Raw genomic sequence first — 15,887 nt, 5'->3', positions numbered from 1 at the left:
CCTTTCCAAACGGTACTGGGCGCTCTTCGCCCGCCGCGTGTGGCCCGAGGCCTGTGAGCAGGACGAGGAGGCCGCCGCGGGGCCGCAGGGTAAGACCGTCCCGGGGTGCGCTCGGCTCAGCGGAAAGGGGCGCCGCTGTCCAAACTCGCCCCTGTCCTGCTTCGTCGTCCTCAGGGTCACCTGGCAGGAGCCTTAGCAGCCGCTTTACTGCGGTGCCCAGCCTCGGGGTGGGGGGAGGGGGGTCAGGAAGCCCTATCGCTGCCGCCCCATCCCTGGCGCTTCCGCCTTATGCAGACGATAGGCCAAGGGCTCCCCCAACCCTATGGCCGGGTCATGCCTCCTCCAGGCAGTTCACGCCTTCTTGATGGCTTAAAGGCCAGGTCCTCGTTGGGTACACCCAAGTCCCTCTTCCCCTGCTGCGTAAGGAGTCAGAGTCCCGGCTGGGACTCCCAGCCCTAATTTCTGGTTCCTGTTCTGTCACTGACAAATGATGTGGCAGAGTTTTCACGTCACCGTCACAGACCAGACGATCTCTGAGGCTCCTTGTGGTCTTTGTCAGTAATTCTAGGTCCAGTAATACTGCTGTGATGGTGGGTAGTCCTGTAATGGGGCTCCAGACATCATTCATTTAAATCAAAAGATTTCTAATTTCCAGCGAATGGCTGTTCTGTTTTTGCCAATGCTTAGTATATTCAAGTTGATATTTGGCAAAAGGATTGAGACGCCTTTGGGGTTGGCTGTGATGAGGTGAATTTGGAAACCAGAGCCAGTAGGAAGAATGATCATCGCCAGCTCTGTCTCCCAGTCAGAGTCCTGGCAGCAAGGTCTGGGCTTCTCACACTCTGGTGTGAGCTTAAGGCGTGTTTGTTGAGTCAGTTGAGCCTCTACTGGAGCTGCACCTACAGCAAAGCCATCAGCTGCCTCAAAGCTGTTGGTGCCCACTTGTGCCCATTTCCTGGCAAGGCAGAGGAAGGCCCCGGGGCTAGCGGTGAGGAGTGGCTGGATGGAGGAAGAAGAACTGCCCTCCCTCTTGGCCCCAGGCTCTGTCCCTGTCTCACGGATCCTCCTCTTCCAGGCTGGTGCCTTCCCCTGTTGAGCCGGCAGTACCTGGATGCCCTGATCTCGTGGTACTGCAGCTTCCAGGACTGCTGCGGGGGTGGGGACTGCAGGATCACCAACAACTTCACAGGTTGGAACTTGCATGGCGCAAAGGGGCTGGGACCTGGGGGGAGGGGAGGCAGTTCGGGGAAATGGCTATGGTGCCAGGGACTCCTCGTCACCCTGCCCACAGCTGGCGGCACACCCTCCCTGTGCCCACCCCAGCTCCCAGCAGCACCCGTCTCCAACCCCACTGGCTGAGAGGAAGTAAGGCCCAGCAGAGGACTGCACACACTAGCTGCCCTCAGCAGATGTTTGCCGAATTGAATTAAGATGAATAAAATGAGGGTGTCTCCATAAAATATTTGTGGAGTCCTGAAGCTTCCATGTGGGAGCAGTCTTACAGGCATGGGGGCTGGGACCCCTCCTCCAGACAGGTCCCTGCTAACCATGCGGATGCGGGGGCGGGGGACAGGTCTTCAGGACCTTCAGAAAAGGTGATTCCATTCTCTCCCTAAGTTTATCTTGATTTCTCAGACTCTTCAGAAAATAGCCCTTGGGTCTCTTCTGCTGCTAGGTCTGCCCAGTGGCTTGTTCAGAGGCCACATAGGATGGAAACATGATCCCACCTCAGAGATGTTCAGAGTTGCTCACTCTCTGCCATTGCTGAACCTGGGGGAGCTGTACCTGTGTGCACCTCTCACTGTCGCCTCCTCTCGGCCGTCCCTAGGCCTGGAGTCAGACCTGCGTGTGTGCCTGCACGGCCAGCATCTGGCCCAGGAGCTGGTTCTGACAACAGTGAGGAGCTACTTAGAGCTGCCCCGTCCAGACAAGGCCCTGGCTCTGTCGTTCCACGGCTGGTCTGGCACAGGCAAGAACTTCGTGGCTCGGATGCTGGCAGAGAACCTGTACCGGGATGGGCTGAGGAGTGACTGTGTCAAGTTGTTCATCACCACATTGCACTTCCCCCACTCCAAGGACTTGGACCTATACAAGGTGAGGCCCGGCAGTGCTGGGCAGCTCTGCGGGCCGGGCAGGGGCCGGAGGAGGCTCGGACAGCCCGAGGAGCAGCTCTGTGCCGCGAGGGAGACCCTGAAACCAGCCTTCCTTGCAAGGGTGGGCCCCGGAGAAGCCCAGGTGAGGGGGTTCAGGGACAAGGGGCTGTTTCGGCAGAACCCGTAACCCACAGAGACATCCCTTCGACACAGATGAGGCCCCGAACATGTGGAGGAAAGACTGATGTTGCAAACACCAGTCAGCCCGAGCTGTCTCCTTACCAGCCAGACGTTAACTTTTCTGTCATAGAAACAGTGGAAATGTCACAGGAGATGTGGAACAGAGGAAGGCAAAAACTTTATCATAATCTCCCCACACGGACACAACCAGTTAGCATTTTGGCATACTTCAGGCCCTTCCCTTATGCTATTTTATGTCATTGTAGTTATATTGGACAGAAAGTTACATATCCTTTTGTAAAAAGACATAAGTGATTTTTCATGTCTTCCCCAAATCCCTCAAAGGCCAACAAGTAGAGACACAAAAATTGTCTTCGTCGCTCTGCTATTTTGGGTTCTTCCACTGAGACATGTATTTAAAGCAAGCCAGACAGTGAGCATAACCCCACTGTGGTGTAACATATGACCGTGTCTGGCTTTGGCTTTAAGTTCCAACGTTTGGAGTGTGATAACCTAGGAAGATTATGTAAGCCTTTGAGACTGCCTGAGTCACCTGGCATCTGCAGTGTGGCCAGGGGTTGGTGAACTGTCCTAGGGGCAGGTGGCTGCGGCAAAACTGCTGTCTCAGCTTCCTCACTGTGAAAACTGACGTGTGCACACACTCAGCCTGCATGCGCCTCTCACACATGCACTCAGGTGATGGACAGAAGCCAGCATCCAGGGAGGTGGACAGTGAGTACAGGACCTGCTAAAACCCCACCACAAGTGGGGGCACAAAAATTGTCTTTGTCGCTCTGCTGTTTGGGGGCAGGAGCAGCCTATTCTCCTGGTGCACCCTGCAGAGGTGCACCTTTCCAGCGGCGGGCTACCTTGCCTGGATGGGGAACCCCAGTTAGTTAGGAGCTGGCTGGGTCCCTGACAGGTCCTCCCTCAGACTTCTCCTGAGTTCCCAGCCCAGCCTGGGTGCCAGCGGGAACTCTGCTCCTAGGAGCTCAAGAGGGGACTGTGGCCGCTTCTGGCCTGTCTCCACCTATCACCCCTGTACTAGGGCTTGACCGCTCCCCCTGGGGAGGGTGAGTTGGGGCCTCATCGTGGAGGGGAGGGAGCAGGCCCTCTCCCTCCCAGGCTGTACCTTTCAAACCTCTGGGAGAATCACCAGGGAAGATCAAGAGTCACTTGGGAAGCATGTTAGAGGCGCTGCCTAGCCCCACCCCCGGCGTTGGCATTCGGGTTCCTGGGAGAGCCCAGCCCCAGGCGACACCCTGGGGAACCGGGCCTGGCAAGGGCCCTCCAAGATGGAGGGTGGGCACGTGGCTCGCCAACAGCTCCCTGTACTCTGCAGGAGTGGCTGACAGACCAGATGAGGGAGACGCAGGAGCACTGCCACCAGACCCTGTTCGTTTTCGACGAGGCAGAGAAGCTGCACCCAGGGCTGCTGGAGGCCCTCGGGCCACACCTGGAACTCCAGGCCCCTGACAACCTCAGGGCTGAGCCTCCGAGGACCATCTTTCTTTTCCTCAGGTAAGGTCCGAAGAACAGCAGCCATGAGGACCAGGCAAGGAAGAGTCTTCTGTCCAGGTGCCACACATGCCAGGCTTGGGGGCTGTCACCTGGCACGTAAGCTGGCGGTGGGGGGCCTCCCCGCCCTCCTAGGCCGCAGACCTTTCCACAGGGGAAGAGCACAGCTCCAGGGGGAAAAGCAGAAGCCTGGCTGCCAGGGTGCAGGGAGCGGGGCCTTAGGCCTTGGCAGACCTGAAGGACTCCCCCTCGCACAGTGGCACCAAGGCCAGGCGCCCCTCAGCCAGAAGGGCACTAGGGTTGGCTTTTCATCTTAGAAGGGCGCTAAGGTCGGCTTTTCTTTAACTGAGGTGTGACTGCCTTGTAACAGTGTAACAGCTTCAGGTGTACAACATGATGGCTATTTGCATATACAGGCACCTCATTTTGTGCTTTGCTTTTCTTCCAAATTGAAGGCAAACCCTCCACCAGCAAAAAGATTGGCTCACTTTATTGCGGTACCAAACCCGCAGTATCTCCAAGGTCTGCCAGTCCTGTGATGGTCACCGCAGTAAGTCTGGTTCACATCTGTCACCACACACTTTTCTCTTGTGATGAGAACTTTTAAGACGCACTCTCAGCAGCTTTTAAACACGCAGCTCAGTGCTGACTCGCCGCCATGCTGTGCACTTCAGCCCCAGGGCTTATTTTGTAATGAAGTTAGTACCCGTCGATCCTCCCCGCACCCCGTCTGTTCCCTGTATCTATGAGCTTGTTTTTTGTTGTTGTTTTAGATTCCACATGTGAGATTTAGTGTTCATCTTTCTCCGTCTGACTTACTTCACATAGCATAATGCCCTCAAAGTTCCCCCGTATTACCGCATTGGCGAGATTTCACTGTCTTTATGGCTGAGTAGTATTCTGTTGTGTGTATACCACATTTTCTTTCTTTCTTTCTTTCCGTGGGTGGACACTTAGGTTGCTTCCATATCTTGGCTGTTATAAATAACGCTTCAGTGAACGGAGGAGTGCCTGTGTTTTCAAGTTAGTGTTTTTGTTTTCTTTGGATGAATGCACAGAAGTGGAATTGCTGAATCACGTCGTATTTTTGTTTTTTTGAGGCACCTCCATACTGTTTTCCATAGTTACATTCTCACCAATGGGGTGTAAGGGTTCCCTTGTCTCCGCGTCTTTGCCAGGATTTATTTCGCTTTTGATAAGAACCATTTAAAAAGGTGTGAGGCGCAATCTCATTGTGGTTTTGGTTTGCATTTCCCTGATTGGTGATGTCAAGCACCTTTTCATGTACCTATTGGCCATCTGTATGTTGTCTTGGAAAATATTCGGAGTCTCTGCCTATTTTTAATCAGATTGGGGTTTTTTGCTATCCAGTTGTATGAGTTCTTTATTTTGGATATATGATTTGCAAGTATCTTTTCATTTTGTTGACGGTTTCCCTTGCTGTGCAAACTTTTTAGTTTGATGTAGTCCCATTTAGTTTTGCTTGTTGTCTTTGCTTTTGGAGTCAGATCCAAAAATTCAAGACCAACGTCAAAGAGCTTACTGCCTATGTTTTCTTCTAGGAGTTTATGGTTTCAGGTCTTAACATTTGAGTCTTTCATTAATTTTGAGTTAATTTTTGCTTGTGGTACAAAATAGTTTCATTTGCTGTAAACTGACCACACGTGCGTGGGTTTATTGATCTGTGTTTTTGTGCCCCTAGCATACATACAGTTTTGATTACTGTAGCTTTCTAATGTGACCTAGGTGACTCTAGACAAATGTTTGCCTTTGTAGTATTTTGACCTTCTCCCCCCAACCCCAAGTGGGCCTCTGCTACCCCAGGATGCAGAGGCCAAGCTGGTGCTTGGAAAGGACACCACACCTGTGACAGGGATGCAGCCTTGGTGCCTGCTGTCCCCTAAACCCTGAAGGGTTTCAGGTATTCTAATGGTGGGTGCAGGAAGACAGTGTATTTGAGGCTGTTAAAGAACGAAACTTCAGTCGAGTAAATTTGCAGATCTAAGGAGCTTTATTGAGTGATTCATCCCATCTTGTGAGCAGAGGTGCTCTGAGAAGGGGACAGTATAGGCAGAAACTGGACAGGAAAAAAAAACTAGCAAAGAAAGGATTGTGATTGTATGGGGGAAGGTGAGGGGGTCTCAGCAGGGAGATGGCAGGAGTTTGGGGGACAGATAGCCTTGTTGGTACTGACCGGAAAACCCCAGACTCCAGTCCTGGAGAAGCCTGAAGCTGCACCTAAGTCAGGTAACAAGTCCAGTCTCGGCGCCAGGGGCTTCGGCACAGTGACTCCGTTTCTGGCCTGTGGTTTTCTCTGTAACAAGTTTCTGGACTTGATTTCTGCAACACGGGGTGGTGACTCTAAAGAAAAGCACAGATGCTCTGAGCTGCGTGCACGGGTGTAAGGCCAGTAGTTTTTTCAGGATGAAATTCCCAAACCTGCTATTTGAGGTAAGGTGCGAGTGGTTTTGGGGGGGCTGGCCCTGTGGTGGCATCTAAAGCAGGGAGTATAATGAGGACCAGAGAACCCCCGAGCCAGGCACGAGAACCCTAACATCGACGACTGTCACCCATTTCCTTGGAGGCTGCAAACAGGTCACAGGTGTTCAAAGCTATTGTCCTATTCACACTGCAGCCAGAAAGTGGAGGGAAGTGAGAGGCTGTTTTCAGTCAAAAAACAGAAAGGACTTGCACCCCGCTGCCCAGAACGTGCTGATGGACCCCTGCACCTCAGGGGCATCTGAACCGGTCTCGTCCAGTTCTTCCCTTTTACAAACAAGGACACTAAGGCTCTGCGACTAATGACTGAGCCTGATCTGTCCTTTAGAAAAGACTTAGCGGGCGGGGTTGGTTACTAGAGTTCTGGAGGCCTCTGAGTCCCCTTCTGTTGGGGTGTGAGGGCGAGTCTCTAAAGGTGCCCCAGGAAGGCAACATCTTAAGGTTGGTGCCAGTGTGGCGGTCCCTGAGGAGCTGAAGAGCAGGGGAGGAATGAGAGGAGGGGCCCCGCTTATGTCCTGGGAGGTGAGATGAAGCCCGTAACATGGAGAAAGAGGAAATGGTGGCTGTGGGAGAAAATGAGGTAAATTCAGGAGGGAGGGAGAGAGAGAACAGATGAAGGTGCGGAGGTGTCCAGTTTGATAAGCAGCTGCTGAGCACCTGAGACGTGCTAAGCAAGGTGGTTACACAGGTGGGGAAGGCACTGGGGTCCTCTCCCCTGCGCCGGCCTCCAGCCTCAGCAAACCCGCCTCACGTGGGGACCTAGGACCGGGCAGTCCGAGGGCAGGCCTTACCTCGGCTGATGCGATCCGCGGCCACTCGTTTGCACAGACGACCTTCCCGGCAGCAAGGGGCATGCTTTCCTCCATGCAGGGGTCAGGGGCCATCTGGCTGAGCACCTGAACTTGAACAAGGACGTGGGGGGCTCATGGCCCCTACAGGAAGGAGGCACTGGCTTCCGTGCAGGGAGGACACCTGCCCTGGCCTCTCCTCACGGACTGGTGGCGGCAGGAAGAGAACAAGTCAGAGCTTCGTGAAGGGAGACTGGGTCCCCACACCCCTACTCTGCTGGGCCTGAGGAAAAAGCAGGGGCAGAACGTGCGTTAAGGGGCTGGCAGGAGGCAGTGAGGGGGGGCGGGAGCGGAGGCGGCGGAAGCGTTGCCACCTCCTTCCCAGCACCCCTGCTGCTGGCACCAAGGTGTCTTCGTACCCCTTTTCTCCATCTGTCTAACCCAGTCCTCTTTCCTGTGCTTCAGACCCCAAATTCCAGTTGCCTAATGACATCACGACCCCCTAGAGAAATCACAGGCAAGTGCAGCACACACGTGTACGCCCACCCTCGGCACCCCGCCCCTGGGACGGTGGCGGGGCCGCAGGCTGCTCAAGGCAAACACTGTGGTGACCTTCCGCTTCTCACAGCAGCAGTTACGGGGGTCCTGCTGAGTGTGTCTCCTAAACTGATTCTTAAATCCTCCTCCCTAGCCCCTCTCCAGCGCCTTCCCCTCTAAATACAGACTATTACGAAAAGCTGCCCAGCCAGCTTTCTGCAACGCTCCCCTGCCGCGTCAGCCCAGGGACGCTCCCAGGGAAGGAGGACTGGCCAGGGCGCTCCGCGGCCTTCCGATCCATGCACGCCACCAGGGCCACCTTGCCCAGCCACAGCCCACTTTCCAGCCTCCACTCTGCGGCCCTGAACCTCGCAGCTTCCCTGACCCAGGCCTGAGGCTCAGCGCTCCATCTGCATTTGTGCAGAAGCCTCATTCTCCCTGGGCCTTAGCTGACCCTCCATTAGCACTTGCCACACTGTCCTGGAATCACAGGCCTCTCTTTCCACACATCCTACCATCGCTGTGGTCCCTGCACCGGGCCCAGTCTCAGTGTGTCAGAAGGGAATGAGGCAGGGAGGACGGGTGGCAAAGCCAGGACAGTCTTACCTTTGGGTTGTGACAAGATCTCCTGGGGGAGCAGAGGCCCCGGCCGCTCAACCTCCATTCTCCAGTGCAGTGGCTTTACTGGTCAAGTCACCCATTGGAACCTAAATATAAAAAAACCTTTTAACAAGCTCTTGTCTCTTTCAGTAACCTTGGGGGCAGCGTCATCAATGAGGTGGTCCTGAGGCTGCTTGAGGCTGGCTGGTCCCGGGAAGAAATCACAATGGACCAGCTGGCGCCCCAGCTCCAGGCTGAGATCGTGGCATCCACAGGTAACTGACTCCCGGCGGCACAGAAAACAAGCCTCTGGTGAGAGCCGCAGGCGGAAGATGCCATGTGTGTGGTGGGGATGTGTGCTCAGGAGGCGGACAGGGCGCCAGGACCACAGGACACTCCATAGCGGTCATCTCGTTGTCAGCTTTAGGTGGGCACGAGAGAAGTGCCACGACAGCCGAACTCTTTTTCTGAAAATGCTTTGAAAAAGAGTATTTGCCCCAGCCCTGGAAACACAGGCAGTGGCCTGTGGCCCCTGAGTCAGTCTCTGCGAGCAGCTCAGGGACGGCCCGTCAGAGGTCGGGCCGCTCCCCCTTGTGTGCACCTGGCCGTCACAGCCCGCTCTGCCGCTTCACCAGTGGCACTTGGACATCGTCAACCACGGTGCTCTCTCCAAAAGGAGGCAGAGCTGCAGGGAGTCCCTGATGCTCCCTGCGGTGGCAGGAGAGCGAGCCCTGCCCAGGCCAGACCCCCATGTAACTACGATCTTGATTTCAGACAGCGGCTTTGGCCACAGCCGTCTTGTGAAGGACAACCTGATTGACTTCTTTGTCCCCTTCCTGCCACTGGAGTACCGCCATGTGAGGCTGTGTGCACGCGATGCTTTCCTGAGCCAGAAGATCCCATACACAGAGGAGGACCTGGACGAAATCGCCAACATGATGGTGTACATCCCCCAGGAGAAAAAAATCTTCTCTTCCCAGGGCTGCAAATCGATTTCCCAGAGAATTAACTATTTCTTACCTTGAGGGTTGGATGAAAATGTCCCGAAGCTGCCTTCCTTCCACTAACAGGACCCTGAAGCCAGCTGGCACCTCCACGCTCCAGCACACAGGTACTGTGTAAAAGGCAGGCCTTAAATCAGAAGTCGAGCCAATTTGTAAAATCACTTGGTGCCTTGAAGAGCCACAATCCAAAGTGGTGGTGGCTGGAGGAAGCCACCTGGGACTCAAATCCCAAGGGCTTATGAGCATCTCAGTTCTTGCCTGCAGCTGCTCGCACTCGGGCGTGGGGCCTGCGGTGCCAGAGCATCAGTGGCAGGGAGGGGAAGAGGTGTGCTGCTTACGGGCGGCAGAGCCTGCGCCTCGGGTGCGCTGGCTCGGGGGTCATTTATTCCCGCGGGAAGCCGAGCAGCTGTCAGCAGATCAGCAAAGAGCCTCAGGCTGAAGTAAAAGGTGCACAGAATCATCTTTTTTAAAAAATCATGCCAGTGTAAACTAAGATTTGTTCTGCTTTGCAGATTTGAAGATTTTTAAAGTTAAACATTAAAACTTTGTATTTTTCTAAAAACCTTCAGCCTGATTTCTTCACGAGACCTAGTAGTACTGTTCACTCAACAGAATTCTGAACGCCAGGTAACACGCACAAGCGCAGGCGCGGGCACTCACCGGGCCTACAGGCGACCGGTCTGCCACCTGACTTCCGCTGCTTTGCTGAGCTGGGTTACTTCGACCACGTACTGAGAAGGCCCCCTCCCATAGCATATTGGTCTCATGTGTGAAAACATCTCCCAGCTTTAAAAAGAAAGTCGTTTCTGAGGACTGAATGGCCAAGTTCAGTTGTGCCCCTACACAGGAGGTGCTCACGTGTTTTTTCCTTCTCTTGGTCTTCCTTTGATGCTTCCAGAACCTTTTATATTTGTCATCACTTCAGGTAGCATCTCTTATTTGAAACCCTCCCCAACTTTCTCACCATTCACCTTGCTGAAACGCTTCTGTCTCCACCCCACCTCAGGCTTCACTGCACTCATCCACTCCAACACCTGCCTGTTGGCGTCCAGCCGGAGCCACGCCAGGCACTTGGGAAATACTCGCAGTGCATGAAAGGAGCGGAGTTCCACGCCTCTCACGGGACCAAAGCACACCTGGCCTAATGGCACAATAAAACGGGGGCCGGTTTAGCTGCCGGAGCATCCTGGGAATACACAGGCCGCCCGACAGCAGTGCATGTTCCCGCTCTAAACCCAACATACACTTTAAGAGGCACATTCTCCAGCTTTAAGTCTCAGAGCCACAGAACAGCTGACGTCCTCTTAGCACTGGCCAGCCATGTTCCATGTCACAAATCTGGGGTCTAAGCTCCTCACACTGCAGGAACCAAGACGAGCAGGGCGCACAGTCGCCCGAGCACTTCTACGAATCAGATTGCTGAGTGCTGGGGCTCGGCCGCCTGCCACTGTGAGGCCGTGGAATGCGGTCACCCTCGGCTTAACCTTGGCTTACACTTTGGCAAAGTGAGTGTCACTGGACTTACCTCAGAGGGTTGCTGTGAGGATTAAATTAGTTGATCCTTATGAAGTGCTCAGGATGCAGAGCTTTAGGCGTTTACCAACGGACACCTGGTAAACCCGCTGTCGGTGGCACCGCGGCTGGGCCTCAGCCTCTGTCTGGTCCTCGGCTCCCTGCTGGCCGAGGCTGGTTTCAGGTAACTGACGTCTGAGGACTCACCTGCCGTGCCACGCCCGGTGCTAGGCCCTCTGCAGCTGCCATCGTGTGTCATCCTAACACTGTAACAGACACCAAATTCATCACTTAATGAATGCGAAAATGCGGGCTGAGGTTACGTGTCCCGCACAGTCACGAAGTTCTAGTCACTGGAGCGGTCAGGGTTCGACCCAGGTGGTCCAACCCCAGCACCGATACTTTGCAGACTTGCTTCTAATTTCCAGATTTCCTCAGCAAAAATGAAATGAGAGAACATTTCCTTGGCAAATGGCACAGCCTCAGGTGTGGAGAACGTCACCGTAACACAGAGGGAGGGGATACAGTGAGGGGTCTTCTCTGCAAACTGAAACAGCTCCCCCCGCCCCCCCAACCCAAAAGTGAGCGGGAGAGAAGGGTGGAAAAGGGGTATGTGGGGAGGGGCATAGGCTGGCGGCCGACAGCCATTCTAACTGGACCTCACGTGGGCACCGCTGGAGTCTACCCTACTCATACCTAATTAAAACCTGACTTCTAAAAGCAATGATTCATTTCTTAAAAAAAAAAATTGAAGACTAAGTCAAAGAAGAATAGAATGTTCCCTGGGAGGTTCTATACTTACTCTATTGATACTACTTTGGCTCAAAACATTTTTATAGCTTAATTTGCAGTTGTCCTCAAAACGGACTTTGAGAAAATTAAATCTCATTTTACAGTCACCTCACTCACACTGGATGGATGGACACACACGCGCACACACACACTACCCACCTTCTGTACCAGCTGGGTTCCAAATGATGCCTTTGGCCATTTCCAAAAATGTAATCCGTCACAGGATGAGTATTCACCCCCACAGAGGACATTCTGAAGAATGTGCCAGAGGGATGCTTGCTAAAATCAGCTTCTTTACCTTACAGACATCTGTTTTATGTAGAGACCAATTCTGCTTAGATTCTCTGTCAGTTAAAATTACAGGAGAAAACTCCAAGCACAAGCCTACTTTTGCCAATAAAATATTGCAACCTTTATTTAAAATAAAACACAAGTTGGCAAGCCTTGTGAGACAACAGGCAGACAGCATTCCCCTTTCAGGGGCCTCATTTATTTACATCAAGTTTAACACTGTTAGCAGTTCACAGTCAGACAATAGGGTGAGAATTAAGTTAGAAAAACAAAACACCTGAAAATATATTACAATAACAAGAACAAATACCTGACAACACCTTAGTGTGACCCATGCCTGATGCGTTTTCAGTTAAATCCCATGTTGTCTCACTGTGTCTCCTTAGCAATGCACAGTGCCAGGCCCTCCAGACAGCACCCTCTGTGCACCCACCACACACACACCCGCAGAGCGTGACCTTTGGTATAAACATTAAACGAGTTTTAAAGAATCTGGTTCATACGTTTTAAGACAAAATTCTGTCAACCACTACAAAATATTCAAACTTATTTTTGCCAAGCAAACATGAAACCAGGGTTCTCCACCCATAGTCATTATAGAATCAGATTGCAAAGAAGGAAGCGTGTCCGGTGGACACGGGGTTCTGAGCACGCGAACAGCTCGGCCAGCCTGGTCAGAGCAGGCACACCGGGGGCGGGGCACAGCTCCCACTCGCCAGAGAGAGGTCGGTCAGCTCCCTGCACTTGGCCCTGCCTTCCCCAGCGAGCACGACGACAGTGTACGAATGTAACGTGGACATGATGCGGACCCTCGACGCATAGCTGAGATCTGAGGGTTTTCGAACATACACCCTAAAAAACTAAGATGAGTACCTCAGTGTCTCTTCTCGTTTTACTAATTTTTCTGGAGGACAATCAGCCTAATCAAGGCGACTGCTCAAGATCTCAGAAAATGTCTCTCATAAGAGGCCCTCAAGTACAGTGGCCAAAGTGAAAAACAGCTTGTCGAAATGGAGGACGGTGGGCTTGTCACGCCTTCAGCTACCAGGAACATCTCTCGGCACTCCTGCCGCTCACAGCACATGGCGTGGTGCTTCTGAATGGTGTGGAGCAGTATCTGAGATTCGCCGATGACCCTGAAGCATCGCAGCATCCTGCAATATCTTCTGAATCAAGACTACGTCTGGCATACCTGTATTATTACTGTTTTAACTGCTAAAAATTAAGTACCCTTATATATGAAAATTTCATTAACAAGAAGTCCTGTTCTCCAACTAAAGTTCATAGTGCTTAACTGCATAATTTAAAACTCCCATCTTGAGGCTCAGAAGCAAATCTAAACAAGGTCCAACTACATAAACTCTACTTCCTTTCATAAAGCCTGCTAGCGTGTGACAGTTCGCGACTACCGTCCGAAAGAACTAGAATGCTCCAAGACCTCAAGGCCTGCATGACAGCTCAGCAGCTCCAAGCAACACGCAGGACCCAGAAATGAGCTGCTTCCAACTGGGAACCTCGGAGAACAGCCCGGCGGCGGGGGGGAAGGGGGGGTGGGATTGTCCAGGGTGCGGTCTGAGGACCCGCGTTGGGCCTCAGCCTTCTGACTTTAAGGAGACATCCTGAGCCTTCGGTGGTCTGCAGGTTCAAAGATCTGCCCACACACCACCTGTGACCTCTGCTGAGTTAATGGGGCCTTGCTACCATGTGCAGGTCATGCAGCAATGGGGAGGTTAAACGCTATACTTTACAGGAGAATGAAACAATTTCAAATTTATAATTGGACATAGGAGCAAAGAAGGGAAGCCGGAGGGAGCGAAGGGTCCGATCAGAGCACCCTTCCTCCAGCTCGCCCAGCAGGTGGAGAAAAGCAGCAGCGAGACAGATCATCCCGTGCACAGAAAGTATCTCAAGTGGGGATGCACGCTGACTGGCGCTCTGAGCCACTGCTGCCCACGAAGGTCACTTCTACAGTTCTAGTTTGATAACCGTGCAACATCAACCAGCCAACAAGTCGTTCCTTCTGCACAATGTGTAGAGTCCATCTTTGAAGGCACAGTCCTCTGAGAGTGACCTCTACTGCTCTCAGCCAGCCTCAAATCAGGACGACCTGCCCAGGCCTCCCCTGGGCATCTTTTCGCCCTATCACAGGATGGAGCCTTCCCTGACTGCCTGTCCTTTGGGTCCAGGACACTGAGCCGGAAGTGAAGGGACCACCATCTTGCTCGTGCATTATCTCAGGACAGCGCACAACCCTCAGGTGGGCAGACGAGCAGCGGCGGACCCAGAGCAGAAGTCATCTTTTTTGGACATTGCAGTGAACTCACAAAAGAAAGGTTGGCACTAAGGCTGTCACGGGGTGTCATGAGCAGAGTGCAGCCCATTCCCCGGCCCTGAAGCCTGCCCACGTTGCCCCCAGCAGGAGGGCGGGGACAGGGCAGGAGTCGGGTCCTACTGGCCTGCCCCAAAACGCCTTACATTAGGTCTTCTGAAGTCTGGTAGTTGGGGAACAAACTCTATCCCAGGGACATAAATATCCTGCCTGTTACCAGTGGGACATGTTTCAGAACCAGCCTAAGGCCTTCTTCTCCGACCAGGCCGCGGCTAGCAGCAGTGTCCCTGGGCTGTCACACACAAGGCACAGGCGCGCCTTGGGCTGCCTTTGCCCGCCTTTGTCAGAAAGGCACAGTTCCCTCGGAGCTGCCTTTCCCTCTTTTTCTCCTGCTCCCCATATTCCAAACTTAAGCAGGCACTTACAAAAGTAGGGAACTGCTGGCTTGACAGAAGCAAAGACAGGTATCGACAGCTGAAGTCTATTAATAAACACGTAAGAAGAAACTTAAGTTTGGAGACCCACCTACAGAGAGAGAACTGGTCATAACACTTAGGGCAGAGAGATGGGCCCCAAATTCAGGAAGAACAAGTCAAAGCAAGCAAGACGAGGAAACCCAAAAATCATCAAGAACGGAACTGTGGACAACCCCGTCAGCCCAATGTCAACTCCTGTGGGAGCACAGCCTGACGGTGACAATGACATCAGCAGCAAAAACGGAAGGGAATGGGAGACGTCAGGACGAGGTGTAGCTGTAACTCAAAAGTGGCCATCGATGCATTTTACTCAGGTATTTTATAATTTAACAGGTGAGTTATGCTCAGCTACTCTTCTTGGAAAAAATAACACAGATGATGAATGTAAAGCTCATTTATAACTTTATGATAGGAAATCCTAAAAGTAATTCCCCAAACGCACTGGTTCTAGGGCCTTCCAATCTCCTGACCCCCCTCACGCCCCCACCGCACACGTACAAAAGAAACCCCACGCAAGACATAGGTTGAAGACGACACTGTCACCATCAACAGGTAAGGTGTCTGCTCCTACCATATTTAGGATGCCGCTTAGTGGACAAATGTTCAAAACCAAGAGGGCCTCTTTCTTCGTGCGTCAAGGACCCTGGAAGAGCTGCTGGTTCCGAAGTACCCACTGCTACCTTTTAATGGTTATGATTAAACCAGAAAGTTGGTCCCCAGTTTTCTGAAGTTATTCAGCACTGACCTACAGTTTTAGTAAAACACTTACTATACTTGCACATATTCATGTCGCAGTCTTCGTATTTATAAAGGTGACAGATTACAGAGATGACTGTTAATACATGTGCATTTTCAGGTCCCCCACAGGTAAAAGCCTGTAAGTCAATCAGTATCTAATCAACTGTTTTATCTTCTAAATATACAATAAAACCTTATAGTTATATAACATTTGATACTTTTCTCAAAGTGCTTTCATACACATTATCTCAGTCATTAAAACGACATGGAATAGGTTTTTTTTTAAGAGAAAGGAATGCAGAACTAGGTTTTTGAAAACTTAAGTTGGTGCTTCAGTGCAGATTGCTGTGCTGCTGCTGTCTGTCCCTAAGCATGGATCCGTTAATTTTTTAAATCACTTAGTTCTCCTGAAAGCCTGCTTTGCTAGGGTTGCCATCACTCAACATTTGAATCCCTTAAGTTCCAAGAGTGCCAGGAGCATGTGCTCCAGAGTGTGCGGCGCTGTGCGGACTGATTGTCTGAGCCGCTTT

The 15,887-nt window shown here is 52.4% G+C and overlaps 1 protein-coding gene and 1 long non-coding RNA gene across 2 annotated transcripts; one reads left to right on the top strand and one right to left on the bottom strand.

The window, feature by feature from the left end:
* Nucleotides 1–4: 4 nt before the first annotated feature.
* On the top strand, nt 5–11,451 carry TOR3A (torsin family 3 member A; the record flags this gene model as incomplete). Its single annotated transcript, XM_015586136.2, has 6 exons — nt 5–89; nt 1,076–1,189; nt 1,829–2,094; nt 3,616–3,794; nt 8,366–8,490; nt 8,990–11,451. Coding segments are annotated over 6 exons (1,020 nt in total), but the record flags the coding sequence as incomplete, so codon positions are not given.
* Nucleotides 5,784–7,435, bottom strand: LOC112476423. The gene is made up of 2 exons (XR_003045059.1): nt 7,082–7,435; nt 5,784–6,152 (listed from the first exon to the last, which is right to left on the bottom strand). It is a non-coding gene; the product is annotated as an uncharacterized LOC112476423 (long non-coding RNA).
* Nucleotides 11,452–15,887: the final 4,436 nt, after the last annotated feature.

The sequence above is a fragment of the Pteropus alecto genome, unplaced genomic scaffold (genome assembly GCF_000325575.1).
Source record: "Pteropus alecto unplaced genomic scaffold, ASM32557v1 scaffold101, whole genome shotgun sequence".
In the NCBI taxonomy this organism is placed as follows: domain Eukaryota; kingdom Metazoa; phylum Chordata; class Mammalia; order Chiroptera; family Pteropodidae; genus Pteropus; species Pteropus alecto.
This window is presented reverse-complemented; position numbering and strand designations above follow the sequence as displayed.